Source organism: Hippoglossus hippoglossus, chromosome 15 (assembly GCF_009819705.1).
Source record: "Hippoglossus hippoglossus isolate fHipHip1 chromosome 15, fHipHip1.pri, whole genome shotgun sequence".
NCBI classification, from domain to species: domain Eukaryota; kingdom Metazoa; phylum Chordata; class Actinopteri; order Pleuronectiformes; family Pleuronectidae; genus Hippoglossus; species Hippoglossus hippoglossus.
Window position 1 is genome coordinate 4,960,042 of NC_047165.1, and position 12,451 is coordinate 4,972,492.

General features: G+C 42.9%; 1 protein-coding gene across 1 annotated transcript in view; it reads right to left on the reverse strand.

The window, feature by feature from the left end:
• Window positions 1-12,451, reverse strand: part of slc30a6 (solute carrier family 30 member 6) — a 39,999-nt gene that overhangs the window by 27,280 nt on the left and 268 nt on the right. Inside the window, exons 2-4 of the mRNA XM_034609740.1 lie at window positions 11,301-11,347; window positions 9,771-9,857; window positions 4,560-4,644 (exon numbers count right to left, since the gene is read on the reverse strand). Of these exons, the coding sequence (XP_034465631.1) occupies window positions 4,560-4,644; window positions 9,771-9,857; window positions 11,301-11,347 (219 nt within the window). The remainder of the gene's footprint in view (window positions 1-4,559; window positions 4,645-9,770; window positions 9,858-11,300; window positions 11,348-12,451) is intronic.

Genomic DNA, 12,451 nt, shown 5'->3' on the forward strand with positions numbered 1-12,451 from the left:
ATATATAAGAATTAATATCATGTACATACAGCCATCTGGTCACACAAACGTATGTTCATCTGCAGTCTGTTTATTATAATCTCTTTCGTCAGCTTCACGGGTCGACAGAGGGTTAACCGCCTCACCGCATTCATCAAGGGATGCATAGATGCTATACCGCTCTGTGTGTGTGCTCTTGTACAGATATCATTGTGAGGACCATTTTGAGCCTACAACCCACAGAGCGAGGACCTTTTGGCCAGTCCTTAGACTTTTTTTTTTTTTTTTTAAGGGTTAGAATTAGGTTAGGATAAGGGTTAGGGTTAGCATTTAGTTTGGATGGTTAATGTTAAGGTTAAGTGCTATGGAATGCATTATGCCAATGAGTGTCCCCACTAAGACAGATGTACAAACATATGTGTGTGTGTGTGTGTGTTTGCAAACATAGTGACAGGCCAGAGAAGAACATGGGATTGTGTGTGTGTGTGTGTGTGTGTTTGTGTGTGCATGTATGTATGTATATATGCCATAGTGTGTGCATTTACACGTCTGTTAAGCCGTTAGACATGAGCTAATGGGGCCAGAGCTTCGTGCACATGTGTGTGTGTGTGTGTGTGTGTGTGTGTGTGTGTGTCCGTCCATGCATGCAGTAATGGCATGTACAGTATGTACTTTACATATGAGGCTTTGTCTGCATCAGTGTGGCAGTTGCTCTAGAACATGGTATTAGACTTGCAAAGGGGGGTCAACGGGGGTGTATATACGGGGGTGTATATACGTGTGTGTCTGTGTGTGTGTGTGTGTGTGGACAGACTTCTATATGGGTTATGCTTCATTTAAACCGGAGGCAGAAATTCACTGGAGGCGTTGGATGTACACATTATCCAACCGTTCCAAATGACCGACACGTTCTGGAATAAACAACAGACGCTGCAGCAAATACAACTTCAAGCAAAAAGACCTGAATCGCTGACTTATCTAAAGATAAACTGAGTAACAATTTAACACAATTATAATAAACTGTAACCACTAGGCTGCGCAGGTTTAATGTTTCAGTGTTTGCATGTCGTCTTCTGACCTTCATTCTGAGGAAGCTGCTGAACAATCACAATGAATAAAACAGTTTAAAGGCACGACGCAGCGAGCACAGAACATATATACTTCAACCTAGTGTGCACTAAAATCCAGGGAGGATTTTTCAACAGAGAAACAAACAAACACACTAAAAACCATGAAAATAGAAAAGGTACCACTGTTAAACTATATTTAAAGAATGTAGGATGTAAATAAAATGTACAAACACACAAGATCGATGAAAACCCAGTTCACAGCATCCGGATTCTAAAGATTTTGGCCTCATCAGTGAGAGGAAGTAGAGATGCTTTGTCCATCTTTATTTACAGTCTATGGTGTCAACCTGTGAACAAAATATCTGTGTGTGTGTCCTCAGTCTAATGAGGTGGAAGACAAACACTGAACGCTCCACATCACCACGATCTTTAGCCAACAGCTAAGGACACAAAGACATCTCTCTGCGCGCACACGCACGCACAGAAACACCCACACAGTGCCTTGCCATGCTAAGATACATACACCCACACACACTGTGGTCAGACTGTCTGTGTGTGATTGACTGAATGAGAATAATGAGAGTGAACCTTGGTTCGGTTTGTTCATGTGTCAGCAGAGTGAGTAACACTCTCAGGTCCTTCAGCCAATCACATGATAAACACAGTTACAACACAGGCGAGGCAATGGGCACCAACTCAACAGAACCTCAAGCCGGGCATACGCTGTTCGATTCAGCCCGTTTCTGACCAGATTTTCGTATTTCAGCTTCATCGTTTGTCGTTCAGATGATTTACATGTGTAGTGTAAGGTGGAATTTAACAACATTTCTAAAGTTGAAAGTGTCTGAGCAGCTTTAACCCTGTCCTCTGTGCTTCATCCTCAACCTGCTCTGCTCATGATTTTGGGATGAAACAGTTAAAAACATCCACTGGTTAAAAGTCAAGTGATTCATATTTTGTTATTATCTCAGCATCATGAGATCTGAACCTGTGAAGTCACAGTAGCTTCAGGGAAGTGCAGTGAAGCAGCAGACACTAAAGAAAGCGGAGGAGACTTAAAACTCGGGGAAGAAACTGACGGACAGAACTGAGACTGGGTCGCTGTCTGTCTGCTCCCGTTGTTCCCATCGGGGGCCAAGTATCGACGGTGGTGTCGCCTTCCCACGTTTGCTCGATACCTCTGTCCTCTGTTTCCTGTCTGCACGACACCCGACGCCACCGCTGTGTGTGTGTGTGTGTGTGTGTGTGTGTGTGTGTGTGTGTGTGTGTGTGTGTGTGTGTGTGCGCGCGCTGCAGTATTTGCAGGCAGAGTGAGTGAGGAGTAAAGTTGCATGTTGTTCTTCTCTTGACAGCATTTTTCCTAAATGATGGAATCCCTGAGAGGATTTAAAGTTGGTGACACAACTGTGTATATAGATGGACGACATGACAGCTCCACAAAAGTGAAGCCAAAACATCTGAACAGCCCCCCAGGTGTCTGGCTGCAGTTTAAACCCCACCTCCTTCATGTTAGCAAATGAGACATGAACCAAACTAAAAGCAGACTTAAGAAAATAAATTATTACAAATATAAATTTTTATTAGTTATTTGATGATATAAAAATGAGCTGAGGCTGATTGAGCGTGTGTATGTGTTGAACCTTGATACCAGTGATCCACTCAATGATCACGACCAGTCTGACTCGCAAAGTTCAGAAAGCAGCGTTCGTATCCGACTTATTTTTGCGTAACGGGAGGAAGTGGAGACATGTCGTCCATCTTTATTCACATCAACACACACTGGGCAGCTGTTTCACTGCACATCTGTATGAGAATCTAACCTGGTTTTCGGGCATAAAGACGCTGAAACATATTCAAGTTCGCAGTCAAATTGATGCCGACAAATATTCACACACAAACTTACCTGTTTAGTCAAAGACTTAATGTCCCTCAGCACAACCTGAATTAAAAGTGACACAACATTTAACTCCTGACTTCAACTTTTTTTTTTGATAAGGCCTCAAAAAAAAATAACCTGACGGCGGAAAAACTGACTTCATCAATTTGCACTTTTCCAACAGAACTTAACTTTCTCTTTAACCTCAAAATCTGCCGTGGCCTTGCATACCTGCTTGTGTGTGTGTGTGTGTGTGTGTGTGTGTTTTTGTGTTCTAAATATTGCATGAGCTTGTCACATCGTCCAGAGCGAAGCCGATGGACAGCTCAGCTGAGGCAGAGAAATGGTTTTAAGTGCTGCTGCTCCACATCCACAAACACACACACACACACAAGAGACCAACACTGATATTTATGGAAGCTGGTGACAACCAATATTTCATACATACATTGAAAATCTTTAGAAGTGTCAGTGATGTGTTTCCAGTAGAGAAAATCATTTTCTGCACCAACACTATCAACACAACTCAGAATACCAACAACAACAGCACACCAAGATAAAAACACACAACTTCTCATGTGCTAAAGGTGGAAATGACCTTAACCACAAAATAAGCAGACTTACAAATGACTTAAATTACAATCAGGATAAATTAACACACCCATGGCTGCAGTGGCATCTCTATCCACTCATAAAAACATGCAATTACGTACGTTGAACACTAGGGGGCGGAAACGGTATGAAACGGAACTACGGACAAGAAACAAAACTGTACGGAAATGAGATGTAATTATATAACAGACTCGTTAAGACCGCAATGAATTAAATATGGGATCTATGTGAAGAACGACAGACATGTAGGAATATCGGAGTCAGAATTACTAACACCTGCTCAAACCTGAAGATTCACATTATTAAAGTTTGAGACTGATTTTAGACTTTTTTTAAGACCCCTGCAGAAACCATGTTGAAAATGTTCTAAATGTTTTGTGTCCAGTCGTCTCTGCTCTGCTGTGTTTGTGTTCAGAGGGAGATAAAAAGAATGTGCTTGTCAATATGACAGATGTGTTCTCTGTGTTGTAGCGCCAGCGGCTAAAGACACGCTGTGAAGGACTCTGTTTCTTCAACATGCCCTTTACAGTGCCATATTTTGACTGAGGTGAAATACACCCCCCCCACCCATTTAAAAACACACAGCAGCAGTAGTTGTTGTACGATCAGTCTGGGCTCCTGTGGTGAGACGACACTGCTAACACACTTCCTAAAGACTTGTCTAAAGCTGCACACACACACACACACACACACACACACACACACACACACACACACACACACACACACACACACACACACACACACACACACACACACACACACACACACACACACACACACACACACACACGAGTGTAGAAGAGTGTGTACCTGTCAGTGTGTGTTTACTGTGTGTAGACAGGTATCTCCGCCGGTTAATGTCTGTGTCCGAGTCTCAAAGAGGGTTTTTTTTTTCTTTGTGTGTGTCTGCTGCCATCAGTCTGTGTATATCTGTGTATGTGTGTGTCAGTTTGCATGTGTCGATCTGTATCTCCCTCTGTCTGTGAGTTTGTTTTGTGTGGTTGTGTGTGTGTGCTCACCCATGCTGTTGGTGGAGCTGCACCACATCAGCAGACAGCCGGTACAGAGCAGGTTGAGTGATCCGAACAGCAGGATCCTCCATGACTGAAAACGACAACAAACAAAATCACTGTTAAACAACAAAAACATCACAAGGAGCCGAGAGTTTCGACCTTTGGATCGAGGTCCAACACAGGATCCATCATATGGACAAGCACTTTTTTTTTTTAATGAGCTAATGATGATAGGCTGAGGAGAGAGAGAATAGTTTGATGTGTCCGAATAAAACCGAAATAAATATAAACCCTCAGATGAGACTCAATTGAAGCAGCGATGAACAGAAATGTCTCGATTGAAAAGAGAAAGTTGTAGAAAACACGAAATACTTTCTAATGATTCATGTGGGAAAATACTTTTTAACTGTTCAATAACAATAACGTAGTCGTGTGTCTGAAAGTTAGTTTGGTTCATTTTGCCTATGAGCTCACTAAATAGACGTCTTTATAGAAAGAGAAAGATCTCAAACACGACCCTGGTGTTAAACTTTGTCACTGCTGTCCAGGCACTTCACAACCTGATGAACATTACTGTGAAGATTCAGGAAAAAATTCCAAATGGTTTTCGATTTCTTCAGGAAACCGAGTGATAATGATTTCAGGCGCACACACAGACTGATGGACGTTGATCATCGTATGTCCCTGCATTATTCTGCTGTGGGGAATAAAAAGGACACGGGGACATTATCCAGCAGTTTTTAAACACGTCCTCCTGAACAGGGTTTCCCTGACAGTCAGCGTCCTGTGACAGCCGCTGATTAATCCAAATCCAAACCTACAAACGGACGGCGGGCAGCCGGATGATGCATTAGTGAGTTTCCTGCCCTGCGGTCGACCTGCTCTGCCAGAGATTTGGGTGAATTCTCTGACTGGACGAGGCCTCGGCCGTGTGGCCTAACATGTTCACTACAGTCTGAATCAGTTCATCACAGAAACACCAGCTCAGGGGAAGGTCACATTCAGAGCACGTGAGAGCAGAGCAGTGGCTCATTGCTGTAAAAGAGCAGCTCTGTGGCCCAGTGACATCAGCAGGTCAGAGGAAGTCCAATTATTTATTTTACATCTTCACACTCGGAAAACAGAGAGATAAATGAACCGTAGAGGAAGACGACAACAAATCTGAGAAACTGAAACGATTCAGGGACTTCACAGCTTGTTCCTACACATTAAACCGAAAGACTGTTGTGACATCCAAATCATATATGAAGACATTTATACAAACTATTAAATTCTTTTGAGACATTTCATCACTTGCTCACTGGGAATTTTCCTGTTGTATTCTCACATGGACATTTTACCAGGGGGCTGCAGGAAAATTTCCAGAAAATGTCCAGAGCAACTGACTCCAGAACATTTCAGGAACATGTTGGGACTTTAATTGCAGGTCTGAAAGCAGCACTAGAGAGGGACCGCCGTTATGACACAACAACAACAGATATTCTGTCAGGAAAACGTAAACACGATTGGTATGTGTAACAAAGACAAGTTCATTTTACTTCATAGAATCTGTTTCTGAGCTCATTCAGCTCGGATCTAACTCCACCAGCCAGGACATGAATTAAACAGGATTATAATTAAAGAAAAAATAAAACCTTGAGTCGTACGTCAACCTCTAAGGGGAGAAATATAGTGTGTGGGGTGTGTGTGTGTGTGTGTGTGTGTGTGTGTGTGTGTGTGTGTGTGTGCGTGTGTGTCAGTAAAGAAGAAAAGAGAAATGGAGCAAGGGAACGAATGTATGCGAGTGTGTATGTGTGTGTGTGTCCTGGCCTGTCACTTTGTGTTGGAGTCATATGCCGTGGTGGGGAACGCCGAGTGCTGTGAAATCTACAATTACTATGGTGTGCTGTGTTATGACAGCACTAGGGCGTCTGGTGACAGCACTAGCCAGCGACAGGCATGGGAGACCCACAGTGTGTGTGTGTGGGTGTGTGCATGTATGTGTGTGTGTACATGTGGCCGTGTGTGCAAACAGAGAGACAGCACTCGGCCCAAAACATTCCCAACCCCCAGCGCCTGGGGGAGAGCGTACGCTTGTTGAATCTTGACGCTTTGCTGCCCCCGTCTGTCCGTCAGCAGCGTCACCGAGCAGTCTGGCGGCATGACGGCGTGCCAGCACAGTGAGGGTACATGTGACACTGGAGTGACAGAGCTGCAGCGACTGTGCTGTGCCTCAATCGCCAGGTATTAAATTAGGAGCCCCGCTGATGCCTGACCTGGTTACATCATTGCCGAGCGCAGCGGCATCATCAGGCAGCGCCGGCAAACGTGTGCCATCATGCTGGGCAGAGGGGTGACTCATATTTCCATCCAAAGAAGAAGGATAGCTAGAGAGAGACGACAGTCTGAGCACACTGAGCTGCGTGTGTGCTGGAAATTTGAGAGATTTTTTAAACCTGACTAAAACTGCAGCACGCCGCCGCTGCATCCCGCTGGGAGGATCGGTCCCAGTGGCAATGAAAACACACAAAACGTCCTCTCCCGCTCTTTGTCTACTCAGATTGGAGCCATCAGGGCTATGTGTCTCCAGGGTGGCTGTGTTCTTCTCTCAAAATAAACCTACTTACATAATGAAACGGCGGCGGCAACAGTGCTGGTGTGTTAACACAGAGTTTTATTGCTCTTTAGTTTTAGTGGCAGGAACGAGATGACGCCTGGTCGTCTCACTGACCTCTGGCCGTGTCTTTCCTCTGCTGATGTCTGTGGTTTATCAGGACATTTTGTTACTGATGAGCTCAAGTATCAGAGTATCAAATCCAGAACTATAGAAATACACTATTGATATCCAATACCAATATCAGTCCAATATCAGTTTTCATTGTGACACTGACATTTACACATGTTTTTCTGTGAGTTGATCAGCTTCATATTACAGTGTTTCTGCAACAGTTGGTGAGGAAGTGACGGGAGTGAAACTGGAAGAATACAAATATCTCAGGATGAAGAAGACGAAGATGTCAACTTGGAAAGACGAGGAGATTCCAGAGCTTTTGGTGATATCTTGCCCTTATATCATTCTCAATTAATTAGAGAGTTGACGCTGACTAGGATCCTTCACTTGGGGGACACATGTCCGCAAAATATTATCTATATTAGGTTTGGGCCATGTCAAATTAATTGGCAAATGACCTATGTAACATATGTAAACTCAGACTGGGTACTACAAGAGAATTTGTAAACGTAGACAATGTATGTAGAGAAGGAGAGTCGACGAGGCATATTCCAGAGTTCACGTCTGAAAACAACTGTAATGGTTTAAAAGTTGTATGAGAGACTTTTCAGTCTGAGAAAAAAAAAAAAACACGGACTACCTCTAACTACCTTTAAAGGTTTCAGAACAAAATATCAGCCGTCTGTGTAAAAATAATACCTGTACCGACCTGTAGTTACTCCTGCATCGGTCTAACTGTGCCTGAAATCAGATGTAGACAAGTCTCAGTTTTATTTCGAAACACAAAGGGGAACAGGGGGGGGGCAAAATGCGGTGCTGAGGAAGCACATCTCCGCTTTCACTGGTTTGAACTATGTTTGGTCCGTAAGCTGTGTACGACACCGTGTAATCCAATCCAAGGCTCTACGGGGAATCAAGACCCCCTGCTAGTGTGTGGTCAAAGTGGATTATAGCACAATAACGCTGACACACACGCACGGACACACATGCACACACACACACAACAATCATGTCTGAGCTTCTTTCACGTTCATTATCATGTCTCCAGTGGTTTCTCTGTAATTTTTACATCCCAGTATGACTCTACATCTGTCCCTGTTTTGTTGTGATGCATTATACTTTTTTTTCATGTCATCTAATTTTAGAATAAGAGTGATTTAGAGAATAATTCCCGACATTTGAACTAAACATGTTTTTCTGAGTAGAAAAGTCAGTTGTTGTTCCCTGTTTTCAAAGCAGAGAGATTAGTTTGGTATCTGAGGTTATTTACTGTTTGTTTAGGCAGCTGCAATGACCGTCGCACCTTTATTAGCATTTAAATATGTATAAAGACCAACCACCTACAAACGGAGCAAAACCACTGAACTAGAAAGGGTTTTGGGTCATTTTGATTTGGGACGTTTGGAGCCTCCTCCTCCATGTTAGCAGATGGGACATTGACCAGAGTTACGTTAAATAAATGCTTGTCAAAGAAGGTTTCTGTCATTTTAGGTAGGTCTTATCACACTGATGTTTCTTCAAGTGTTCATGGTTCTGATAAGTTTGGTTTAAATTAAATATTTGATAGAAAACGGGCTGTAGAGATGATTCGATACAGATACCAGCATCAGAAATGCCTCAGACGCTGCTGAAAAAAACGGGCCAGGCATCGGCGGGTCCCAGATCAATGTACCGATTTCATACCACGTCTTTAAAGTATATTAGTTTTACCCAGATAAAACTGTACTTTTCTTTTACTTCTTCACTGTTGCGGTGTACTGCCACTGACAAGTAATCAGCACAAGAGGGCAGCATTTGTATCCGAGATATAGTGGAGAAAGTGGAGATACATTGTCCATTTGTATTTACAGCCTGGTTTTGGTTATTTTAATCACAGTGAAAACTTTGTAACTGACACACAGCTTCTGTTGTCTTTGACCAAACAATCAAACAGTTACCTCCTTTAATTGTGAGCAGCGGATAAGCAAAAGATAAAGATTCCTCTTCTGATCCTCCTATTATAGAAGATTGCTTTTCAACAATAAAAAGCAGCTAAAAATGGGAACAAAATTCGACAGGTGAAAATGGATCAAACTGACAAATGAAGGATCTACGATCTACGATCAGCAGATAGAAATTAAGACAGGACACAGAGATGAAATCTGGGAAGCTGCTCATGATGACAGCTCAATCTGTGAGCTGGTGGACTTCATCCCTGCTGCTTTCACTGGAACACAGTGACCTACTCTGGAAACAGGATTACTGGAGGTGTTTGAGTTGGACTCCGTGTATGAGACACAGAAACTAACCAGATTAGAGCATAATGGGATTATAAAGTGAGGATTTTACAAACACCAACGGTTGAGTGAAAACCAGTAAGAGGTTCAGATGATACGACCGGACGGGTTTGGTCCATTTACTACTCAAAGCCAGAAAATACCAAAAATATGAATAGTAGATCTGATTTCAGAGCAAAACCAAGTGTGAAATTTAGGTTTTACAGATGCATTTCATACACACACACTTACCCGTCTATCTGAGGCAACCAGTCGGAATTCTTGCAGGAGTTTCCCAAAAACTGATCTGTGTGTCTTCCTGAATGGATGGATGGTGCCCTGTGAATTAAGACATATAGAAAATAACTATCGGGACCATTCAACCATGAATGAAATGACAGTCAACAGGAAAAATTAATATATTTATATAACATTTATATTAATCAAAGAGGAATCAGATTCATCTCATCAGTCACAGTGACGCAGAAGAGGAAACACTTGAGCTTCACCACCACCAAGTGGTGAGTTAGTGAATAACACCGACTTCAACTAAAGAGGGAAATAAGTTTCTAAACTCCATTTGAAAGATGAATTCCTGGTTCAGTGTGTGAACAACAACTTAATACACCTGTAAATAAGTAACAAGTCTGATCTGACAGTGATTTGCTGTCAGGCAGGGGTGTGGTCCATCAGTAGAGCTTTTAATAATAATATCTTTATACTTTACTGTGATGTAAGAGGGGGGAAAAGCAAATTGTCACATTTGAGAACATGAAACAATCAAATGTTTGATTTGAAAACTGAGTTAAACAACTAATTGATTCCTAAAATAACAAAATCATAAACTGTTGCCTCTTTAATTATGTGTGAGTAGCACACAGGAACCCCCGGTGCAGCTGATTTCCCTCCATGCTGAAAGAAAACCGCTCCCTGTGTCGTAAGTGAGACACACAACTGAAAGGTAATGACGAGCGAGCTGGAGGAGAGATGCCAGGAAGTCATCTGTGTTGCAACAAACGAGGTTCTTGTCTTTGTTAAAGCTTTCTGCAGAAAGGATCACACAGGCAAGGAGGCAAGGAGGCAATGGAAGTTGCAAGTGTGATGAAAAGTGAAGTGTCTGTGCTCATATTTAAGTGTCTCTGTGTGGGTTACCTCCTGACCCAAAAACAAACGGGGGGGGGATGTATTGTTCTGTGCCTGGAACATATCATCTGTAAAGGTGTGACTTATAGGCTGCATCCTAAATGTGTTGGAGAGGAAATAGTCTCATGTGTGGTGAGGGTGTTGTGTCAGCCAGCTGGGTTCTTCAAACAAAGGACAAACACAGTCCAACCACAGAGTAAAGCAAAGGTCAATATAGAATCCAGGTGACCTCAGGATCATGGAAAGACAATGGGCTCACATGCTAGACAGTGGGTGCACCATAAAGTTTATGTTGAGCTGTACTGTGGATGGAAATGTCTGCTGTAAGCATAAACTAAGAAGTTAATCCAGCAACAAAACGATAAATAACATTATTCCTGAATTTCAGGTTTCTGCATCAACAACAAATCTGCTAGAAACAACATCACAGTCTCATGAACTTTGCAAAAGAAAAAAAAAAGTCGAAGAAAACTCCCTGGAGAGCCATGGGTCTCTGACTGTCTGGGCTCAATGTGTTTTCTGAAATAAAACGTGTGCGCACAGCTACAGCAGTGATGAGATCATGTATCTTGAGATAATGGTTCAAATATCAGTCTGACCACCTGATAAAAAAGAGAAGGCTGCAGAGGTGAGACTCACCAGGACGGACGTGTCGTGCTCGTGTTTCTTCCTGTGCACGGGATCATCTGTGGAGGAAAACAGACACTTTACATCAAACCTAAATCAGAGAGAAACTAATCTGAAATGAAAATCTGTCAACGATAGTGAGTTGAAGTTCAGCCTTTACTGCAACTTTCACACAAACACATGAAACACAAGGTCGAGAAATGGAGCCCAGGTTTTTAATTCTCTTTCAAGAACGTGGTTGAGATTGAGAGCAGTACTCAAATAGCTCCTGCCTGAGCTTAAGAGTTGCTCTGCTTGTGCACTTGCACTCAGATTTCCTGCGCTTTAGCTTTTCTCCTCGCGCTCACGCTGCTTCTGAGGAGGTGAAACTTCTGCTCTGGGATTTTTTCTTCTGCTCTTTGCAACAAGTCTCTCAAAAGTTCCCAAGCAACAGAACGGCAGGTGTAGCGTCGACAAGTGGGTGCGCTAGCTTTATGTCTTTGAGAGTCCCGTACGGGCGGTTACTTTAACCGGGTTCATGCTCTCCCGGCCTCCACGGCTTTATTATTAAACCTGCTTCCTGTCAAGCGTTTGAAGGAAAATCGCCAATACCTCCATGGAGCAGGAGCCCAGCAGATCTCTGGTCAACATTGAGAGGATGTCAATCATTTTATATATATGAAAACAAACCAGACGCCGCCGTGTGTCGTTGTCCTCTTGTATTCTACTGGAACAGAACCAACAACTAAAGGAATCACAATGAGGGTGGGGCAATTTCATTCATCAGCTCTACACCTGGTATTCTATTGGCTGGAGTGTTTTGACTGACAGACACATTTGTTTCATAACTTTTCTTTGACACACTCCTGAACCAGAGGATGAACAGTTTCCCAATAAGAATAAAATACAATCGTCTATGTGTTCAGATAAAATCATTTGCAAACACAAAAGGTAGCAAACGAGTTAAACAGCCCATATGACCCCAACACACACACACACACACACACACACAAACACACACACACACACACACACACACACACACACACACACACACACACACACACACACACACACACACACACACACACACACACACACACACACACACACACACACATCAAAAAACTCATATGAACGAAGACACAGAGGAGAGGAGTTAGCTTAGCTTAGCCCCCTGTAAG